Source organism: Lytechinus variegatus, chromosome 14, assembly GCF_018143015.1.
Source record: "Lytechinus variegatus isolate NC3 chromosome 14, Lvar_3.0, whole genome shotgun sequence".
NCBI classification, from domain to species: domain Eukaryota; kingdom Metazoa; phylum Echinodermata; class Echinoidea; order Temnopleuroida; family Toxopneustidae; genus Lytechinus; species Lytechinus variegatus.
The window spans coordinates 4,350,914-4,374,967 of NC_054753.1; the positions used below are offsets into that span (position 1 = coordinate 4,350,914).

Consider the following 24,054-nt stretch of genomic DNA (forward strand, 5'->3'; position numbering starts at 1 on the left):
TGCCGTTGCGAGAACCGAAAACCGATTTGTGGTAAAAAGAACGACCGTTTCGCAAACATGGAAAAAGAAGGGCATTGTTCATTGATAAAAAATAAACAACCATTCATTCTGATTAAAACTTTGCAAATTTGAAAGTAAGAAGAAGGAATATCCTCGAAATTGAAAGAAAGGAAAGTTAATATCAATGCTTTACTCTCGATTTTTGCCTGGAAATCCAAAATTATTTTCTTTATGTTGTTTTGTCACTATCATTATTATCTATTTATCTAGATGCAAACTTCTGGATGAACCAAGGACAGGAAACGCTCCGGAGAGCTCTCAACCGTCAAGACATTCGTGGTATTGCTAAGAATGTGATTTTCTTCTTAGGGGATGGGATGGGTATCACTACTACCACTGCCGCCCGTATCTTTAGGGGTCAACAAGCAGGAAAACCCGGCGAAGAGGGATCGTTAGCATGGGATCAGTTCTCACATGTGGCTCTTTCTAAGGTAGTTCTACAGATATATTTAAAAATTATCTGGGTTCCGTAGACGAAGGATTTGAAATAATTTATCAACAACGATTTAAATGGAACATTAATTTCAGCTTATTTGATTCGCGGATTCCGGAATTCTTGTTACGATTCATTGGTAAATCCTTTCTGCAACATGCGACCAAAGAACTTCACACGGACAATACAAAGATCATGCCCAAAAATAGGAAAATAAAGAAATAGAAAGAAAAGGTAGGAAGAAGGGAAGGGATAAGGGATGAACGAATGGGGAAATAAAACGAAGAGACGGACAAGAACTGTACATGTAGTAGATGAAAACGATTTCGTCAAGTAGGAGATCAACAAAAGGGGAAAAAATGAAAAAAGAGAGGTAACGAAATGGAGAAAGAGACAAAAGTAACATAAATGAAAAAGAAAGAAAAAGGGTCGAAAAGTTAAGCGAAGAAGAAAAGAGATTTTAAAAAGGGCAAAATCGAGGCTTTTCGTAGAATGGGGCACCCCGCTTAAGGTATATTTTCAATTTTAGAAAGTTCAAGCGCAGGTAATTGCAATTACTTACATGTATGTTCAGTGAAATCAATCCGGATTTATCACTATGAACACATTAAAATGATTTATAATTAAAAAAAACATTGTAAAACGTTATAAATATAGTAAATATATATATTATAGTTGTGTAGACGAAAGGTTATCACCTTTATAATGGATGCACTTGCTGGTGCCTACCTCGCATCCAATACCATTTTAACCAGTCCTAATTTTTTTTGTACCGGCAATCGTAATATTGACTTTATTTTTGATTATGGCCTCTACATTGAAAGTCATTTTTTTTTTTCAGTGGGCCTTCTGTAGGAAAGCAGTATGTTTTCATTCAAGAATCTAATTGTGCATCACATTTGCTTTATCATGTTTATACATAGACCTACAACACTGATCAACAAATAGCAGACTCGGCGGGATCGGCTACGGCGTTCTTCTGCGGAATCAAGACGAGATCGGGATTGGTTGGACTAGATGACAGTGCTGAAAGGGGTAACTGTGAGTCGGCCAAAGGTGCACAAGTTGACTCAATCCTAGTACAAGCTCATCGGGCAGGTACAACATAGTAAAATATGGCAAAAGCTGTTCTAAAAGGACAAGTCCACACTCTCATATAAAAAATCATTTGAAAAAAACAAAAATCAACAAGCATAAAACTAAAAAATGTAACACAAATTGGATGTAAAACAATAAATTAATGACATTTACTTAATTACAAAACAGAGAGTTGTATGCGCATACCGGTAAGTATGCATAAAATGGACTGATGTCGTCACCTAATCACTACGTTTTGGTATTTTATGGACCCCCGAGAAACCCCAAGAAATAATCTATTTTTCCCTGTTGTCCTGTGAACCAACATTTTATTCCTCCCTATAAAACGTGTGAAATTACATTGCTTTGTTAACATTTTATGGTTCAGTCAAGATAGCCCTTATTTTCAAATATGAAAAAATGAAATAATGTATAATCAACAATAAAACAAAATAATTAATGAGTGGGGGGGGGGGGGACTCGACTCATTTGCATGTCACCGAGTTGTTCGAATATCTGTTTTGTTAAAAATGAGCCCAAACTTTAACATGTAATTTTTTTTACAACCGATTTTGATGATTTTTTTTTAGGGTTCGATTGATTTTCATTTATTGATTAAAATCAACATTTTGCTGGGGAAGGCTCGACCCTTCAGTTTTTGTCACAATGTATCAGGGATATAAATAGTATGTACACATTCCAAATTAATTATGCAAAATTACTGTCCTTCTTTTCCTTATTCTGTCAATCTTGCGGGTGTGATGTAACGCAAACTCTTCTCTGACCCTTCCCATGGACCTATTTCTAGGTCCATGCCCTTCCCTACACTGATTGTTGGAGTGTCCACACACTAAACAACAAAATCAGTAAAAACACAACACAGCATTATATAATCCTCTTTCTTCTGTTTAAATAATTTTTCATTTTTTTTTTGCATTGCCAAGGAGGGGTTATTTTTTTACGATTGGATTCATTATTTCATTTGCTAGGTCAACCCACCTCTGCGCTTTGAAACATCCGTATAAATCGCCTTATGAATGTCATTATAATTATCATCATCATTATTATTACAAGAAGTAGGAAAATACTATAATGTAGATAGAATTGAGATGCCTTGTGCTTTACAAAATTCAACGATCGTTATGAAATATAATGGTTGAAAAAAGGAGATCGGTCTAGCCAAACACCCATCCAATTTTCTTGTTTCTTGTCAACACGGGTTTCTGTGACAAGGTGTTACTTTCTTCAGAGGATTATAATTTTACAGAAACATGGTTAAAGAGAATTTTCATTCGTCGTGAGATATACCAGTCCTTATTATGAAGCAAGCATGAGACGCAGCGTATAAGGAGAATGACGAGTTAAGTGATGTTATTTTGTCCCATTTCGATGCTTTCCATTCTATTTTGTTTCATTTCCTTCTTCTCCCCCCCCTTATTTTCTATTGTTTTACTACTTTAACAATAGTTATAGGGTGGTTTTCCCCACCTCTTTTCCCACTCTAGGGCGATTCCATGCTAGAAAAATCAGCTATTTTCGCAACATTTTTTCTTAAACCTATTGTCAAAACAAACTAAGAATTTCAAATTGTTTTGTGGTAACATAACTAGAGTACTAGTGGATAGACATGAAAAAAATAACAACCAAAAAATTATGCTGTCCATGGGTGAAAATCCCGACCTTTCGTTTGAGGACGCGTACGCTTATTTAGAACGGTAGTTCATTTTGGAAGAGACTTTTGGGCCCGTCGTCATGGTCGTAAAACTCCGTCCTGTAATGCAAATTGTGTGACATGAAATTTTTTTTTCGTTTCGCATCTGGAACGGAAACATTCAATCTGTGTTTCGTGTGCAAAATTCTGGTTGCTACTATGGTAACAGCGATATATCTGATTTAGGACGACTTTCCAAATCCAAATTTGGTTCCTCCCAGAGCTCGAGAGGCCGCCCGGAGGACCCACTTCCATTGAATGGTGGATGCAGGCGCGACCACACGTAAAAAGGGAAAGAGTGGGTAAGTACGTTACGTATAGGCCTATGTAGCGTTATGAGGGTGTGAGAAACAATGATTAAAATACTGAAAAGGGATATATTTCCACTACTTGTAGGGTGTCACAACCCAAATACTTGTTGAGAGATGCATTTTCATAATCTGGAAAAGACCTTCCCTTGTTTAGGGTGCTTTTCGAAACCCCATGGTCACGCCTGGTACCCACTCATCAATGGAAGTGTACCCCCCGGCAAACCCCCATTTCTGCGGAAAAGTAAAACATACTGCCCATTACATTGTGTGCTAGAGGCATATCGTTTATGTAGAAGGTGCAGGCAAAAGAAAAAAAACTCCGCAAATTTAGACGGTTTATGGCCTGTTGCATGCTGTGTACATGTCAACGCATGGGAAATGATTCGGCTTGAGAGGTGATCTGACTCATGGAATCAATTGCCAGTGATCCACAAATAATGCACATTAAATGCAATATCGATTCGATGGACTGTAATGATCTATATCTAAGCCTTAATTCGGTAAGTTTTTCCTTACTCAATATGTACTCGATTTGTTTGAAAAACCACTTTCTTATCCATGTCATAATCTACATTTCGCATGTCCCAGCCAGCTGGAGTCATAGCCATGATACAGGTGCAGTCCCGCCGCGAGCTTAGGCAGGCAAATGGCATGGCATGCTGGTATCGTATGAAAGAGCTTTGCACACGAAAAGCAAGATCTATAGGGCCTGTAACACAAAGCTTGGCAATGATTGTAAAACAGTTTTCTACGTTTGATTGTATTGACTGTAATGTACAATCAATCTAGAAATTCGAGTCTATGATTAATCGTTAACTTTTGAGTTACCCGACTCTAATCTCGCGTTGTAGAGATTTGCGAAAGGTGCCCAATTGTTGCGTGTCGTACGGGACATTGTTTTAGTCTCGTACGACACACAACATTATTGCCCTCGGCTATAATCAAATATTTTGTTTTGGTAAACAGTTTTTTTCACAGACTACCCACTATTACTTTATTATTGACCAAAATGATTTTTCATTCTTGAAGCAATCAGCTATAAGAGACTAGAAATTGTTGACAAAATGTCCTCAACGACACGTATGGAATCGCCCTCTAGCTATTTACCCTGCTCACAGAGGGAACATTTTAGCGATTGTTATGCGTCCTTTTATTTGACGATTTCTTTAATATCAAAGGTAAATCTACCGGAATAGTCAGCACGGCCCGTGTAACACATGGGACACCAGCAGCTACCTACGCACATTCGCCCGAGAGAGATTGGGAGAACGATAGTGACATTCCTCAAAAGGAAGCAGAAACGGGATGTAAAGATATCGCACGACAACTAATCGAAGATAACAACTTTATAAACGTAAGCTCTACATTCATTGGTATTGTTAAAAGTACTTACTAACTGGTATATTACGGAGCTAGTTAAGAGCAGGCAGTTAATATATCTTTGGCAATATTATTACTCTTCCTATTTTAGTACAGACATACTAAATATGTCTCATTATCATATAATCGTCTCTTTTTCTGCAGGTCATTCTTGGGGGAGGTCGAAATCAGTTTTTACCAGATGTAGCCCTAGACCCGGAGTACGGCTCTGAAAACGTGACTGGTCTGCGGAAAGACGGCGTCGATCTGGTCAAATATTGGCTCTCAGAAAAGGGATTGTCTGCGAAGTTTGTGTGGAACGAAACAGCATTTAAGGAAGTCGATATTCTATCAACAGAATACTTACTAGGTATTTTTTTAAAATAAACATCTTCTGTACCATGTTTACGTTGTTTTTATACATTTTCCCGTAGTTTCCGACCTACAAAACCACACACCAAGTTTAAACTTTTGACCTATAACACGTATACAGTGTTATCTGCTATAGGTTTTGAGGAAAAAAATCTAACTAGGACGCTGAAAAAACTCCTGAAGGACACTTCATACATGTAGGTTATAATGCTGGGTATGTCGAGTATAAACTATGTGACAATGCCCATGGCGTTTTTAGTCCTGTAGTTAATATCGAGTGTTTGTTTGCCGAATGATGAACCTGGAACGGAATTACTTGTCTGGGTAACCATGGTAACCTCGAGAAGTTCAAAGGATGCAAACTTCTCGGCCAATATTGTCTACTTTACATGTTTTACCACACACTAGCATCATTGAAAACAGATGGCATCAATGCTGTGACCTCAGTTATAAGCAATACAGGTTTATGAACTTAAAGAGAGCCACCACACTTATGTTTGTATTGTGATTTAATACTCCCAGGTCTGTTCGAACCAGGATTTATGAAATTCGAGAGTTTGAGAGCAACTGACAAGAGTGGGGAGCCCTCTCTTGTCGAGATGACACAAACAGCGATTCGATTGCTGAGCAAGGACAATGATGGATACTTTCTCATGGTTGAAGGTACCCGTGAAGAGTACCATACTCTTATTTTATTCAGGGTTAATTTATTCCTTAATGAAACAGCCACACCGGAGAAACCAACTCCAAATCGGTCGATGATATGCCAAAGAAATTAACATAATGTATTTGGTCATGTCGGTATCTGCTTTGCTGATCATGCTCATTCATACAATGCTTTAAGAATGGATTTACAGAAGACAAAGCGAGACTATAAAAACATAATTCAATTCATTTAACTGGAAACCATTATCGTATATATCACATTATCATAAACTAGACATTTAGTTTGCCTTGATATGGTCTTTAAGGTATTTGGGTGTTATCGCCATTTTAATGACGTCATGACATATATGAAGGTCAAATAACACATTTGAACATATCTATGATTCCTATTCTATCTGAATAAATACTGGTAATCAAATCAATGTATTTTTGACCAGCTGGACGAATCGACCACGGCCATCATTTGGGGAAAGCATACCTGGCTTTCCAGGATACCATAGCCTTTGATGAGGCAGTTGCCAAAGCTGTAGAGATGACAAGCCTCGAGGATACCCTCATCATCGTGACTGCCGACCATGGCCATAGTTTGAGTTTTGGTGGGGTTGCTAGCCGAGGAAATGCTATACTTGGTAAGCTGTCTATTCTTAATCGCCATAAAGGTTTACGCTACACCATGTTTTGAGTTCTAGTGGATAGAAGAAGTAAAAAACGGATACGCGATGAAGTGTTAGAAGTTAGAGTATGCTTTTCTGAGATGAGTGAAATTCTGAGGACTGTGAACCGGAAAAAGATGCGAGTCTTAAAGGAAACCAAAATCCAAGACGAGAAGTAAACTTATTGGAAAGAGTAAAATGAGAGGAACAATAAAAAAAAAAAAGTTTTATCAAAACGAAGTATGAAATAAGCAAGTTATGGGAGTTTGAAAACTCTTGTTGTGTTTCCTATGGGCATCCTCAAATTGGCAAACGTGCTTCAAAATGGCTGATTTTGTGGACAGCTCTTTATTTGTTTTGTACACAAATCTTTAGATTGTCCTTATTATCTTTCAAATGGCATCTGTCCTCCTTCTGAGCACAACATATGTCAGGGAGACATATAATTCACACCACATAAATTATATCAAGATTAGGACGAGATAATGTGAAATATGTAAAATACTGGGGAAAATCTGAAAATTTGTGTATAAAACAAATGGAAAGTTGTCCACAAAATCAGCCATTTTGAAGCACGTTTGCCAATTTGAGGATCCCCATAAAAGTACAAGACTTTTTAAACGTCCATAACTTGCTTATTTCATAACCGATTTTGATTTTTTTTTAATTGTTCCTCTCAGTTTACTCTTTCCAATAAGATTGCTACTCTTTTTGGGTTTTGGTTTCCTTTAAGTAGCTGGCAAGACTAGAACAGGTAGGGTTGAGTTGGTAAAAAGAGTTGTAGAGCAAAAGATAAAACTCGATATTTGGGGCTGGATGTTTGTATTCTGAACAGGATATTTCTACCTGCTTCATCTATCCACGTTTATTCGTCCATCTCTAGGATTTAAAACACATGACACATGGCTTTCCATACCATTATGTATACCTAAGATATATCATTGTTTCATTTCATACACTTGAATGACAGCGAGCTTTCATTAAGAATTTGTAAAATATATAAACATTTGTTTTTATTTCATATCATTTCGCTTAATCATCAGGTTACGATGACAGAGACAATGGCACAGATGATCTTCCATACCTGACCCTGACTTACGCCAATGGCCCGGGAGGAGTCAAGATAGCTGAAAGTTATTTCCAAACAGGGAAACGACCAAATCACTTCGATTCAGACTACAGTAAGATCCCCCTTTATAGTTATTGTAGTATTCAAAAGAAATAAAATCCAATTTATTTTTTTTCATATATTTTGGAGAAAGAAAACTTTAGGTGGATAACCTGTTCTTAACAGACAATAACATACCGAAACTACAGTCTAAATTTGGCTTGCGAAAAAGAAAATCAAAATCCTACGTTGAGTTTTTTTCTTCAAATAGTAATATACCTCTTCTGTATATATCTCGTATTTACTTTTCATTATTTTATTATAATTTGTTATTATCAATTTTACAGATGCCAACGATTTTCTACAAGACGCTGTTGCGCCATTAAAGTACGAGACCCACTCCGGCACTGACGTAGCGATCTACGCGCAAGGACCATGGGCTCACCTTTTCCACAGTACACATGAGCAGAACTACATCGCGCACGTTGTCCGTTACGCAGCATGCTATGTTCAAGGGGTTGAAAATGCATGCACACGTTCGCCGGAAAAACTCCCATTCTGCACTGGGCATGCGCATGCCATATATGCTACTAGTTTACCTTATACACTTCTCCTGATTGTTTTCACGTGGCTGATGGGAGGGAGACTTTTCACTGTCAATAACCAACTGCATTTGCCAGGACATTAGTGCAAATTAATATCGTTTTGATAAATGCATACAGATACATATATTATTATCCTCGTTTATTTGTTTAGTAAAATACAATTTTGCATAATATTTTGACAGAATCTGGATTTGTCCAGTCCAGATTGAAATAATTTATTGTTGCATACAGATCAAGTCCTAACGCTAAGACAATTTGCAGACTACTACCTGAAAATTCTGATACAATAACACACGCTGGATGCTTGTGATACTAACAAGGTTAATCGTTGATCTCCTCCAACCAGTGATGCAAACTCCAACCCATACAAATCATCAATTTGGCACAAATATTATGTATGATTACATAAATCATGGAGTTGATTATTAAAAGGCACTAGTTACAATTTTAGCTCTCTTTTTTAAACGACTCTTAGCGTGAAGGTTCCTTTTGTCACCATCTGTAATATGAGGTATGATGTGAGAGTGAACGCCCGAAAATGCACTCAAAAACCCAAATTTAGTCCTCCTAAAGTAATACCTATACAAAATATATGATCGGCAACACTTAATTTTCAACACCTCAATTTTATCCATTCGCAAAACACCCTCCCTTTTCAAGACTTAATTCCAATTCCATTTAATAACATTGAAAAAAAAATTTCAAAGACACACAGTTAAGTATCGACACTCTAGTTAATTTCATGAAAAGGGGGTTGCAATGACGTTCACTGCAATTCATGTACGATAATGACATCATTGGCATCATGATTCATTTATTGCAGCCATGTCTTACTACCTAGGCGTAAATCAAATTTTACATCATAGTAAAAAATATATCCTTGCTCTTGATTATGCAAGTCTAAATATAATTATACCACATAAAATGGTGTCAAATTATTTGGGAGAAAACACTCTTTCAAGGAATATAACTATGCCATTTTTCTCTTACTCACACGGTATAGCACAAATATGTTATCTTCATCAGGAACTATTATACATGACTAATTTACATGTAAGCAACCAGTAATCTATGTAGCAAGTACGCTATACAGTGTATACTCTGTGTAGTAAATGATCTAAACACGTAGTGTTGGGGCAAAAGGACATCCTTTATCAAACATTTTAATTTTGTTTTATGATCCCCGAAAATTTGACCCTAAACACGTAGCTTTCCGAGCAAAATAGCGTGACACCCTTTTTCATTATTTTGGTGTTTTGATACCCTTATCACGTTACGTACGTAACGTGCTCTATGGTGAAAAAGACATCCTTTTTACGTGTTTTTTTTTGTCGCGCATGGTATCAACTCGTCAATGTAAGTGGCCCCGGGACCCAAAAATACACACACGCTCTCATATCCACGTTCAGGAACGTCAGGCGTTTGGATTGTAATAGAGGTTTTGATTCAGAATAATGCAAAGGTAATGAATAGTGTTTTGTGTATTTAGTTATGAGGGTCAGGTTTTAGGTTTGGCTTAAAGGAGAATGCAACCTTTGGAACAAGGTAACTTGTGTGAAAACAGAAAAATAATGAAAACAGATCCATAAAAGTTTGAGAAAAATCGGACAAATAATGATAAAGTTATGAGCATTTGAAAATTGAGATCAATAATGCTATGGAGATCCTCACATTGGCAATGCGACAATGATGTGGATGTCACTTGTGAACTCTCCCCATTACTTTAGTATATATTTCTCTTAAGATGCATCTTTTATCACATCATCAGTAGATCATGTGTTTATCCGATAGGAGGCATGTAATACAGATTTTTAAAGAATAACAGTCAAAAATTGCATCATCTCCTGGAATTTGCTGAAAATTGAAAGTATTAACTTACAATTCTCTGTCGTCGCGACGTTTCACCAACCGCTGTTGGCTTCATCAGGCGAATGAACGCCAATTACGTGATTGGCGTTCATTCGCCTGATGAAGCCAACAGCGGTTGGTGAAACGTCGCGACGACAGAGAATTGTAAGTTAATACTTTCAATTTTCAACAAGTTCCAGTAGATGATTCAATTTTTGACCGTTATTTCAAGATTACTGGATGAATCATAATATTCATGGATTTTAAAGAATATATCATGGATAAAGAGACCGTATCACCTTAAAAAAAGCAAAAAGAGACATTTTGGGGGTATTGTATAGTCCATCAAATCAAAAGTTGTTCACATGTGGCATCACACATCCTTGTCGTATTGCCAATGGGAGGTTCTCCATAGCAGTAGTGATTGCAATATTTAAAAGCTCATAACTTTCTCATTATTTGTCCGATTTTTCTCAAACTTTCTTTGTTCTTATTCTTTGATTTTTCTGTTTCGACACAAGCCTATATATTTGTTCCAAGGGTTTCATTCTCCTTTAACGCGCAAATGTTCCATCTAGACTATTGTCATGGAACCAACATTAGAGGTTCAATGAATAAAACAAAACTTATGTTATTTTATACAATTGTATGCTATCCAAGTCAGTCTTTCTAACATACATGTATACACCAGTTCATGGTTAGCTAAGGATCAACTTTTCTCAAATGACCTTTGTAATTTTTTTTCATTAGGATATATAAGCACTATCATTTTCAAATGTAGATGTTGCGTAAGCTTTGCCGGTAGAGTATTCAAATTCTAAGAACAAAAGGCATTGTATTGACCAGGTGACTAGAAAAGTACATCAGGGATAAAGTTTGGAAATCTGTTTTATTGTCTACCTTTGGCACATTTGACTACTGTTTAGGCTTCTGTCAGATACCAGTGATTATGAAGGCTCTATTTATCATGTTTATTACTCTTCAGCTTGGATGGATAAAATGAATATTTTGAAAGAATACAAGAATAATTATCAAATCACAAATGCCTATGTCAGTGAATTTGAAAGCCACCTTTATTGTTTATCTCAAATGAACTTTTTCTGCTCGTGCGCAGTTTACAACCGTGAATAGGCTTATTCACGCACACACACACACATAAAAAACACGTAGACTCACCCATTACCTTTCTATTGTCTGTACATGGCAGATCCTTGAGGATTTCGTAGTCTATGATGAACAGACGCTTTGCGTTGATAGCTTGCTGGATCGTGAGTCCATCAAGAAGTGGTGTAACCTTTTCCTCTTCTACGGCAAACCTAATGTTTCCAAAACGAAAAGAAAAAAAGCTCTGTATTTATTGCTTTATATCATCCATACTTTTTTCGAAATCGATTCTTAATTTGAACATTTAAATTTTCGTGGTTAGCATTCTGTATTTAAATGTGAATTTACTCTTGATTGCGATTGTGTTTTGATACAAAAAAGATGGTAAAATATATATAAATTGGGAAGGGTTTAATTTTCTTATCAATAAAAAAGTGAGTTATCAATTTTCAAAAACATTTGAATTTGTGACGTCATTTGCGAACAGCAGCTCCATTGTCATGTAATCTTGATTTCAAAACTAATTGTTTCTTAACATGCTTAATGACTGAGTATATTTTTCTTATACAACCGGGTATTAAATGATGATTATTATGATTCGATGAATGTACAAATGTAACTGCTTTCAATTTTCTGAGAGAGGTACATCAAATGTACAGCATATGACCAATGAGGGAGTTGCTCGAATGAGAAATAAAATCTAAAAGTTCATGTCTTTTTCAATTTTTGATAATTTTTCGCTAAATCCACCATGTGTAAACCGGCAGAAATTTTATTTTGTTCTTCTGCTTTTATTAAAACCAACATCTAGGAAGAACTTTCCCTTTAAATATGCCGATGAATGTTTCACAATCCAGAATTTAACACATATTGAAAATTGTATCTAGTGCTTTTCAAGACAAGTTTGTGTACAAAAACAAATACAAATCTAGGGCCCCCTTTTTAATGCTCCAAGCATATCCGAAGAATCATTTTATTTGAAATGCGTTTTACTTACATTTTTATTTTTCATCATAGTCATATGTTCTCTGTGTTATTGCTTAATCGTAGTCCCTTGTTTATTATTATTATTATTGCATGATGATAATTTCAGATATGTAATAACATTGTAATTATAAATATAAACTATAAATATGCAACGTGAAAGTGCTGAAATCGATGTTGTTTGTCACTGCGACATGCTCAAAAAGCAATCAATCTTGTGGGAAAGTAATTACGCTTTTTTGTTGCGTTACTAGGTAAACAAAATTAAATAGCAACAAACAGGAAAATCCCTCCTTTTGGTTTCAAGTACGAGCTCAAAACACCTTTTTTTTATTCCGAGTATAAGCTAAGGTCGTGTGGTCCAGTGGTTCGAGCATTGGACAAATAATCGCAAGGTTGTGAGTTCGAATCCCAACTCTGCCATTGTCTCCACTTTGTCGTTTATTACGTCAACCACTGTGACTGATTAACCTAGATGTAAAATGTTTCCAAGGTAATTGGTTATATACCAGCTGGGCGTTTACCAGCAAAAAATGCTGTCCTGCCGATTTCCTACGGGAGTTACCACAAACAGAAACAGAATTAACTTATTTTTTATGAAATGTGGTATAATTATGACAAGCGACTTACTACAAACCTCCTAATTTAAAAGAAATAGGCCTATCATCTCACGTGGTAATACGAAATACACATATTTGAATAAATTTTTTTTTTTCAAGTTGGACTGCTGGGTATACCCTGATTGTAAACGACTCTAAACTTGATTTCTATTAATTGACCTTTTGATTATTTGATCATGTATACAATATCCACGATATCCTACTCCTAATCATAAACCAAAAGCGCTAACAAGGTAAAAAAAATGAGATGACATGGAGATGTTTAAACCGATTTGATTTAGATAGGGATAGAGCCTCCTTGATCTGGGGCTGCACAACGGCTGCCGGTACCACGATCAATCGGGCAAAGCAAAATGTTCGGAATATTTCGTTTCAGGTCTATCATGTCTATCTCGATTTCGTTGCACCATACATTTGGATATGGATATGAACCACTTTAGAATTTGGACAATTTATCCATATAAATTCAAGGTATATTCCTCCCCATTTCTATTACTACGTTGAGGTTTTAGGTTTGGGTAATTCCCATGTGAGGCAAATATGAACCTATTTTTTCCTTAGTCGCAACCATTGGAACAGTAACTATGAAAAAAATCAGAATGATCAATTTGCATTTATTAGTGGTAATCATGTCTATTTCAATTAATGACTTCTGATCAAGGGATGTTAAGCGCTATATTAACAAGCATAATTATGATTTACTAACATCAAGTGAATCTTCTATTCTTTAGAATTGTAATGAGCTTTTGTTTGTTCAAAAATGCGAGGTGTTAACTATACTTATTGGGTATCTTAGTGCTTAGTCTGATCTGCTTTGGATTGCATCCTGTTAGTCGCTTTATCCCAAATTCTCGATCCTCCTTCCAGTTCTTCAAACCCTTTTAATAGATGATGATAATGATAACAATAAATGATTTATGACTATGGATTTATATTACCCCCCCCCCCTTGGGTTACTTTGATATTCTAAACGAAGGAATTAGTTTCACTTTTGATTTGAAATGTTCCTGTGATGATATTTGATTTGTTTCAAGTTTTATTTATTTCTTTATTTATTTTATTTCCAGTTAAACAAGAATATTTACAGAAGGAACAAATTACCACCGAGTAGTCTGTGCCTGAGGACGAATAAAAGAAAAACTAGTTTATGAAGCTCTCCTAACTAGTCGGGGCTTACAAATATACAAAAATAGAATCTGTGAAAATGGCAATATATGTTTAGATGCATTGCTTATTAAAAAAAAGAACTCAATTTAAAGAGTGTTTGTTTCCATATGCAATTAAAGTCAATATGAAATGTACATGTATTTAAATGAACAACGTTATGCTATTATCAGATAGTAAAGAATGATCTGATGGAGTTACATTAATTGTATTGTGAGAACTTGAATGCAGTCCGACCTCTCTTATCCGGCCTCCCCTTATCCGGATTTCTCTATTATCCGGACACACACTTGCCGATACTATTTTTATTCATTCTAGTACGTGAGGAAATGAGATTTAAATCTTAACCCAATCCTATACGCAAACTCACTTTGATTACATATATTTTCCGATATAGTCTATCTACAACAAAATTTTTTTTCATGAAAATACCTCACCCAAATCATCGAAAGAACTTAGGCATGATAATTTTCAGTAAATCAGGGCGCAGCACAAACATTTCATCACGTTTCTCTTTTTGCTTCCCGAGAAAAACAACACATGTCTCGCAAGCTAACGTTAGGCCTCAATACGAACAGCGCCGTCTACCATGTTTGAGCCTACAGTCAGTGTAACAATGGCTAACATTGCGAAGCTGCGATACCCGCCACGATGATCTAATTGTAAAATTTAGTTTCATCGAGTCACTCTCTTTCTTTCGAGGTATGCTCGATGTATCCCTCAATCATTTTAGCAGGTAATCTATCCGGATAAGAGAGGTCGGACTGTGTTGCCATATCGTAGAATACGTAATGGTCAAACTTGACAACCATGATCATGCGACAGAGCATGGACCCTACTAGTAGGATCCATGTACAAAGTAACACAACAGTAAAAATATAGTATCTAAATAATTGTCAGATACGTGTATGCAATATCAGAGAGAGAAAGAGAGGGAGAGGCGGGGAGGGAGAGAGAAAAGAAGAAGAAGAGAGGAACGAAGACATGACAGAGTTTAAAGAACTGCGGTATAATGAAATGATAGAGAGAGAGGTAATAAAGAGACAAAGCATGACATAAACAATGCAAATTCTACTACCATGAATACTGTAAACAGTTAACTAGCGTAGGAATAAACATTATGAACAGTACAAGAGCAAATAATTGCATGACAGTAATTAACAAAATGCATAACCAAGGGTACAATATTTAAGCTAAGAATATAATGCTAAATACATGCCTTTTCGTCTGCACAGAATGAGACAAAATTAAGATGCAGTAAGAAGGGGAAAGAAAGAGGAAATGGAGACGTCTAATCACAGAGACAAGCTTTCGACATTCATTTAGAAGGTAAAATGAAAAAGGATTAAATATATAGCAATGGATATTAACCGTCGGTATTGGGAAGGCAGGTTCTTTGTAGAGCAATTCAATATCTTCCAGGGATCCCCACTTCTCATTAGAGAGGCGTAATACGCCCGCAGCCTTGGCTCGAAGATGCATTTTAGTGTTTATGGAATTCAACTACAGTATGAATCAGAAAGAAAGTACCAATAATTCTCACAAGTTGGCAAAGGTACTCGAAGGCTGCTTATAAAAAGGGGGGTGTCACATCGGGCGGTTGTTTCATGAAGATGTTCGTCAAGTTAACCACGACTTTACGGCCAACAAGATTATGTTCTTAATTGCTCACAAGATTATCATGAAATTTAAGAAAAGGTCATCAATCGTGCTTACAAGAGTCACAAACATCTTTACACATGAAAGCTTTGGCTAATTCCCTAATCACACATACATACACACACACACATATATGTATATATTTATATATATTATGTGGAAAAAATACACACACAAATAATAAAAAAAAAGATTAATGTTAAATTTTGTTAAGATTGTAGATTAAAGGGAGTCACACGTAAAATGCAACATTCTGACCGGTGCAGTCTGGTAATATAAGCTCACTTGTATAACATACTTATTTAATACTAAAACTACTATAGGAAGCAATCTAACAGGGCTTTTTTTTGTTCTAGCCATTTCTTTAAAGGCACAATGGCTACAGAACAGCATGTAGTTCCCTCCTAATTTAGTTTTATTGCATAAAACTAAAAAAAATGATTTACTTTTTAAACTCCACAATGATCCCTTCCTACTCCTTGAGCATTTGTCTTTATACTGCTCGCCAGAATAGATAGCATACACAAAATGACAGCATATCTCGTCTTTGATTGCGGGAGCTGTGCCTTGCAGGCCTATGTGTGAACGATTGGTTAAATTATTTTGTAGTACATGTACATAACGTTTCCGGTGAATCTTTATCTCTATATTTTCATTAAATGATCATTAATCCGTGAAACGATGAATAATGTTTAAGACACTCTTACCAATAATAAATGAAATCATATTCGATATTTTTTATCGATAGAAATATGTGAAAAATTCAAATTAAAGCAAATTTTAACTTGTGTTTACTCAACCGTGAAATTTAGCCAAAAAAAGTTGTATCGTCTTTTCGAATGACTATTTTTCAGAATTGTGGAGTTCGTTCCAATATGATAGAGTGGAATCTAACTCGTGATACTTGGCTTGTGGCTTTTGAAAAGTGACAATTTTGCCTTCTGGCGGTGCTCACTGAAGCATGGCGTAAAATACGACCATAACATTTACTCAGGGGGTAGCTTATAAAATTACCTACACGCCCATGTAAAAATATATTAAAAACTCGCATTGGTTCGGAAATTATTGATGTTTGTTTAAGGGGGGACTTACTTTTTTGTTGTGTATAGATGGGAAAGCGCCACCACCACTGAACACAACAAACCACCATGACCACCGGGTAAATTGCGAATGAGTCCGCTGCACCCAAGCCCTCTTCACCTCATTGGTTTACCCTCATTTAGTCTAATGTCATCCCGTCCATCAGCGTTTTGTCTAACAACGATTTGGTCCGATAAATATTTGTTCCAATCATCACTTCGTCTTATCACCAGTTTGTCTATGAAAAAAAATCGTCTCATAAACCAGTTGGTCGATTCGATTTATTTTCATTTATTTTGCCCAATTTATTTATTTTGCCCAATTAACACAGATCCAATACGACCAAATGATATGTGGACTAAATGGCTACTGGACCAACTGGTTTTTAGACGAAATGGTGAGTGGACGAAACAGCAATTACATGTAGACCATGTGCATATTGAACGAACTGATGGTAGACCAAAATGATACAATAGGAGACCACTTGACAATCGGATGAATTAGCATTGGACCAAAAAAAAACCGTCCCCGTGCTTCACTATAAACTCAAAGATTTTATAATAAATTATCCCATCATTCATCAATGGGAAATGGTTGTTCATACTTACATCGTCTTTGACAGCATACGTTTCAGTTGGCGGAAGGTATCGAAGCTATAAAACAGGAAACAAATCAGCAATCATGGTAATGTTATTCTAAATTTGAAGACCTTTGGAATCGGTAAAAAAAACCTTTTGAGGCACATACAAAACCGCGAACAAGGAAACTAATGAAAGGTGTGATTTGTTTTTTTTCACAATTGTCGGATGCTATTTGTCCAATATCGAATTAAGCTTCAAAATGCAACAGTTAATATTCATAATTCATAGTGGGGCTTGTGGAAGTAAAAATGAAAATGGGGATAGTTAAGATTAGAGCAAAATTTCTACAGGAAAAAGGGATTTATCATAGCATAAACCTCAAACGAATAAGTAATATGGAAATTGTATTATCATCTCCAGTAATATTTGACTTGGCCTTGTTTGGTGTCTGCTAACTGAAGTTCATTATGGAATAATTTCTTATGATACTATATTTATTGCGAAAAAATGCATTATTAACTGGAGGATATTTTTTAGGGGGCCGATTGGATTTGAAAAGGGAGATTCCCAAGATAATTCTCAGAGAGATAATTGCGAGCTAAAAACTAGGATGTTCCTCCTCTACTCACCGAGAGCATGCCAGTGACTATATGCCACATTGGTTGATAGTTGGCCCTCTTCCATTCCAGTTCAAATCGACGTTGGTTAATGTTAGGATCATCTTGCGGAAGTAGGGTATCATACTTCTGTAGCTTGACCGGGAACCCAGCACGAATCCAACGATGAATAGGAAACATATCAGTTTCTTGCGATGCCAAGTTTTCTATCCGAATGAACTCACAGTACCAATCATCCCCCGGAAGGCGACTGTCCCGCCAGAGTTCGATAAAGGTGGGCTCCCCAAAGTCGTCATCCCCGACGGCAATATCGAAAACATCCATTTCCCCGTGTTTGAATGCATCTCGGGAGTCCTTGTTGAGCTCAAAGTCTTCTGAACGCTTTCCATCTTGGTCATAGAGAGCGATGAAGACTGGAAACTCTGTCCCCATGCCTAGCCGTTCACCAGTCTTGATGACCGCCTTGTATTCTGCGCCTCGATTCTTGATCTGTTCTTCCATGATTCTTTTAGACAACTCTTGGGTAACGACCCCGGGGATTAGCTTTATGTTCGATTGCACCCGTCAGGGTTGTCTTTATAACAGTTCGTCGATAAACCAGATAAGAATCAGGGTTTTTCTATAAACAAGTGTAAGGATTAGCACTGAAATGTCGAAAGCCCGAATGGGTTTGTATACTCTTAGATATCTTTAAAAGTTTATCGATAAAAAATATGAAGATAGGATCGAAATATTATAAACTGTTCTCCGGTAGAAACTTTTGGATTAGCTCAATTTATCGTGAACACAGTGAAGATTGACTCGTAGGCATCGATATTTATATTCAGTTTATTGATATGGTTTATCAAGATTTCCTAATCTACGATTTCAACAAGTTTGATCACTTCTTGGTCACGTGTTATAACACGGAATATTCCACAATTCGGGGGTAAATATTCCATTTACCGATTTGAAAATACGTTGAATTGTACGGGGTCGTAGCTCATAAATATTCATACAAAATTTGAAGATTATATATATATATATATATATATATATACATATATATATATATATATATATATATACATATATATATATAAACCTATATATATATATATATATATATATATATATATATATATATATATATATATATATACATATATATATATATATATATATATATATATATATATACATATATATATATATATATATATATATATATATATATATATATTATCAACTCATCTCGAGATGTTCCTGGACTTCGATTGCTTCAAATTACAACACCAATATGATTCATCTGTCATGTTTTTAAGAGTGGAATAGTCTAAAACCAACACAGTGAATATCAGTGTCTGTTATTGTGTCGTGTTTGGGCTTGGTTAAAGAAAAACATCATCACAGAAACTAAAAGTTTTGTTTACAATTCAACAAGGAAGCATTTAATCAAATTAAATATACTCAAGTAAAAGTTTGGTTAATACGATAGCAGGCTTTGGAGGGAGTTTTTCTGGAATAGGCCTACTGAGGTTTTATCTCTAAGATGATACATATATGTTACTTGATGCATATGATTCAAGTCTAAGTCAATATTGTGAAGTCTGGACGTTAAGCTTAAAAAATATTATTAAAAGAGAAAGGTGATATAACGTTTGATGTAACATTTGACCAAACCAAATAAATGCGAATAAAATTCATTCGATTTCTTAATATGTTTCTCAAATTCATTCTCATTGGCTTCCCGCATGAACTTATGGGTATTTTTAATGATATTCTTGTTATTATTTGTTATTATGCCCTCTTTAATGTGCTGATATTTTGAGTTTTACTTTCTAAATATTTCTTTGCATCGTTAGATTGTCCTCGATGTACTCTTTCACTATTTCATATTATAAAATAATTGTAAAAATCTACCCTACATTCCTTCTTGCAAGAGGCCGACCAATTATTCTCTTACCGTCAACTCATTGGAAATAGCCAAATAACATAACTTTTATCTTTAAGAAGCATCGTTGCCGATGGATATTTGCCATGTATCATCTTGCTATACATGTAGTAAATGATTTAGGTCTCTTAAACATCATAAGATACCTAATTGATACAAATTCCCTTAACCTTAATTGCAATACGAATGCAGTCAATTTTACTGTCTAGTACATGCACACAATTTTTTTCCACTATTTCATATATGAAAATAGTTCTCTCCCACTATAATTGTCTTTATATCAGACTCAGAGACTGCATATACATTAAATGTGTTTCACTTAAGATATTACTTGGCCAAAGAGTTTAAACAAAGGTCTGTTTATTTTTTTTTCGTCTAAATTAACGAAATATATCTCATCGATCAATAAATTTGGCATCCACTCTGAACCTCACCCCCGCATTTGCACACAAACTAATCGAAATCAAACTTACACCCCATCCCCACGCTGCCACCGGTAAATTTACTAGTATGTGATGAATTTCTCCTTTGAAAAAAAAAGAAAAAAAGAACTGTATGGATTCTTATACAGGTATAGTAAATATAATTTATTTAGGAATATAACTTAATTTTTTTATTATTTGTTTTCCCATCTATTGATTTCTAAAAATCTGTTCTTTCGGTCTTTCGATGTGAACGTTCGCCTATATGGTTTGAAAAAGGAGTAAAATATGGTCTGAATGGTTTACTTGCTATCGTAACTCCAAGAGCAGCTTTGTGAAACCGTCCCTTGGATTGGCGGAAATATCCTCTTACAGGATGCGGTATAACACTGAATCGGTTAAAAGTATGAAGTATCTCCTTCATGCCTTCACTATCAAGGTTAAGACTAGAGGGGCAGACCACTATCTACTACCATCTATTTGGTAAGTAAATTTCAATTCTTCCTTTGTGAGATTATTGTTTTCTTTGCATTCTGTTTTAGAAAATCAATTGAATAATTGATCGAGTGGATGCCTTCAACTTCGTCAGCTTTTGACACAAAGATTAAAGAAGGCCGTCATGCAAAGTAATCGGGATATCATCTATTACACAAATGTTACATGTTGTCCAAGTGACAAAATTCGAAATGAGTGAAGTCGAATTTTAACGTGTTTAATATTCCGCCTGAGTTGAAGATTCAAACAGAAGCATGGGGTCTTGACAATCGCATATTTACCTGTTAAACAAGATGAGTGATAAAGATTGAATATGCATTCGTAGATATTCAGACGATAATTAAAACGAAATTAAGGACGGAAACATCATGTGTTTTTTCTTATTTTAATTGTGGTACAGCTATGCAAGATAGAGTTACTACAGAAGAGATTTACGAAAGGATCGGTTTGGACTAGGATTTTGAATACTTGGGAGAGGCGATGTTGACAGTCCGGTGGAGTGTTTTTATCCTTTGCGCCATTGCGCAGGGATGTACGGGTGAGTGTGTATAAAACATTGAATGGATTCTGATTATAATTACCACGACGACGAGAATGAGGCTTGTCGGTCGCATAGGTGATTCTTGAGATGGGGGGGGGGGGGTGAGGAAGACGAAATAGCAGTAATTTCAGTGACGAGAATATATGTTTTGTATGTTTTATTTATTTAAATACTGGATAAAAAAACTGCTTTCAGTCGCAAGGCTGTTTTTTCAGCAAGTCCGTACATAGAAGTTGAAACACATAAAGCAATAAATTATAAATGATGAACGAATTAATGAATACAAACATTTGAACAGACATAAATTACATGACAAAAATAAAGATTTGAGATAAAAGAATAAGAACTAAAAAGCAACAAAAAATATATAAAAAATATGTATACATGTACACATTTAAAACATAAACAAAAGTACAAACAATATACATGATAAAAAATGAAAACAATACAATGGTCAGAATCTCAGTCATTTATAATTACGGAAAGCTAATTAGAAATATATTTGATAATGATTGTAAATTTGAAATTATGGATACATTTTATGATATCGTGCAATAAGTTAACAATTGATAACGTGATACTTTGCGATTTTATAATGTAATAATTCATTTGTAATCATCCTATTAATTCGAAATTGAAAATGCAATGATGTAATAAATATACCGATATGTAGCGATAAATAAATTAGACAATTTCGACCCTAAAAATAATATTTGCATGTGGCCATTGCGAACTATTAAATAAGTAGATCATATGAGGTAAGGTTTCGAAAGTGAGTATATAAAGAACAAGAAATCCAGTTTTATTTGAATTTTATTTCTAACAAATCATGTAAACAAGGTGTAATGGGCCTGATTAAAATACAAACTGCCATTTCACATCATGACTGTGGATTGTACATAGAATAAACAAAAATAGAATAGCGGCAAATTTTAGTGGTAAAATTTTGATTATTACATTTTGAAGCATTACATCATTGCATTTTTAATTTCGATAAATACGATTATTACAAATGAATTATTACATTATAAAATTGCAAAATATTATATTATCAATTGTTAACTTATTGCACAATATCACGACATGTATTCATAATTTCAAATTGAGTAACAGCAACATACTATTAATAGTTGCTATACATTGAAGTGTAAGGTGTATTAACTAAGGGGAGGGTGCATGGGGCTGGATGTTATGACCGTATACTTTTATTTCTCATTGTTTTGATATGTTAGTTTTATATTATGTATAATTTATCTTTGTGTAATTTTATTTTATGCTATATGATAACCCCTCGATAGACCAGCAGCACCAGGAATGATGATGTTGAGTAGGGCCATCCTACCGTGATTTTTTTTCATTTATCAATTCACATGTAACACATGTATTTTATTTGTTTCTTAACGGAAATAAGTTCGATTCAATTCAATAATCAAATCCAGTCGTCAGTCATCAACTTGAGTTTATCCTGTATTAACCAAGAGTTCAATATGAGTTTAAATAAAATTTAATAATTTTGTCATGAATGGAATGGGGTTGTTTTGGAATCGATTAGTACGGCACCTTGGACATGTTATATAGGATTTACCTAATTAAATGTATGGATAAAGAGTTTTACTATTTGGAGTATTTTTCTTAGGGTACACAGGGGAGAGTTGTACAAAAGTGACATACGACTCTTGCTCGTATTGCCAATTGGATGACCTGAATTACATTAGTGATCTCGACTTTCAAATGCTCATAACTTTCTGTAATACTGTTTGTTCAATTGTCCTCAAACCTTCGTTTGCACACGAGCTTATTTGTTCCAAGTGTTTCATTCCCTTCCAAGGGCGTTGTACACCGCAACACATTAAGATTATGGAGTTATTGCGGGTTACTTAAAAAAATAACCAAATGGTATTCACAAAAAGTGTTGACCCGCTTGTATTAACACCTTCACTTTCCACCCACCCCAACCCCCCCCCAAAAAAAAAAGAAGAAATATATGATTTTGATAGTCTTTAAATTAACTAATTCGATTTAAAAACCCATGTAGTGATACTGTGACTTTGAATTATTACAATGATGCTAAATCAGACGAATGTGGAGCGTTGTGGCCCAATCTTCAGCAAGAAACTTAGCCACATGTCATTCTGTTGTACTCAACCCAGGTGAGGTGAATGGGTACCCGGCAGGATTAATTCCGTGAATGCACGGGCGCTGAACAGAAAGGCAGCCCGAGCTAAAGCCGGTGTAATAATGATAATAACAACACGCCTCGAAATAGAATATTTCTAGATAGATGTCGCTACATAGAATCTGATGCCTATTATTATTATTATTTTTATTATTATTTATGAAAGGGAAGATTTAACCCCAATACGATAAGGATCTGAACAAAAGTATACAGAATAAAGTAATACAAGAGAAAATGATCATAAAAAATGATTTTACCAAGACCTATGTCAGATCTAGCAAATACTGTACACTTGTGGAAAGTTAATAGCCTTTAAATTCTTAAGTATCATGTTTATTGTCGTATTACGTAAGAATAAAAATCTTGTAAATATTTCACTGTGTAAAGTTTGTTGTATTTTGTTGACAGAAAAAAATATATTAAAATATCATCTAATTTAAAAATATGAATAATATCATAATTTCATATCATTCAA

The 24,054-nt window shown here is 35.1% G+C and overlaps 3 protein-coding genes across 3 annotated transcripts in view; 2 read left to right on the forward strand and 1 right to left on the reverse strand.

Annotated features, from left to right (window-relative positions):
* Window positions 1-230: 230 nt before the first annotated feature.
* Window positions 231-8,438, forward strand: LOC121427878 (alkaline phosphatase-like; the record flags this gene model as incomplete). The annotated part of the gene is made up of 8 exons (XM_041624451.1): window positions 231-491; window positions 1,417-1,591; window positions 4,771-4,946; window positions 5,117-5,321; window positions 5,846-5,986; window positions 6,427-6,618; window positions 7,686-7,823; window positions 8,098-8,438. Coding segments are annotated over 8 exons (1,629 nt in total), but the record flags the coding sequence as incomplete, so codon positions are not given.
* A 9,562-nt stretch (window positions 8,439-18,000) lies between these two features.
* On the reverse strand, window positions 18,001-18,513 carry LOC121427879 (polycystic kidney disease and receptor for egg jelly-related protein-like). Its single transcript, XM_041624452.1, has one exon. The coding sequence runs from the start codon at window positions 18,511-18,513 to the stop codon at window positions 18,001-18,003; it is 513 nt and encodes a 170-aa protein (XP_041480386.1).
* A 2,262-nt stretch (window positions 18,514-20,775) lies between these two features.
* The window catches only part of LOC121427880, a 62,453-nt gene continuing 59,174 nt past the window's right edge, over window positions 20,776-24,054 (forward strand). Inside the window, exons 1-2 of the mRNA XM_041624453.1 lie at window positions 20,776-20,850; window positions 21,263-21,400. Of these exons, the coding sequence (XP_041480387.1) occupies window positions 21,343-21,400 (58 nt within the window). The 5' untranslated portion in view covers window positions 20,776-20,850; window positions 21,263-21,342. The remainder of the gene's footprint in view (window positions 20,851-21,262; window positions 21,401-24,054) is intronic.

Excerpts from the sequence above, each read along its gene's own strand:
- LOC121427879 (XM_041624452.1), bottom strand. The coding sequence starts at position 18,513 with ATGGAAGAACAGATCAAGAATCGAGGCGCAGAATACAAGGCGGTCATC.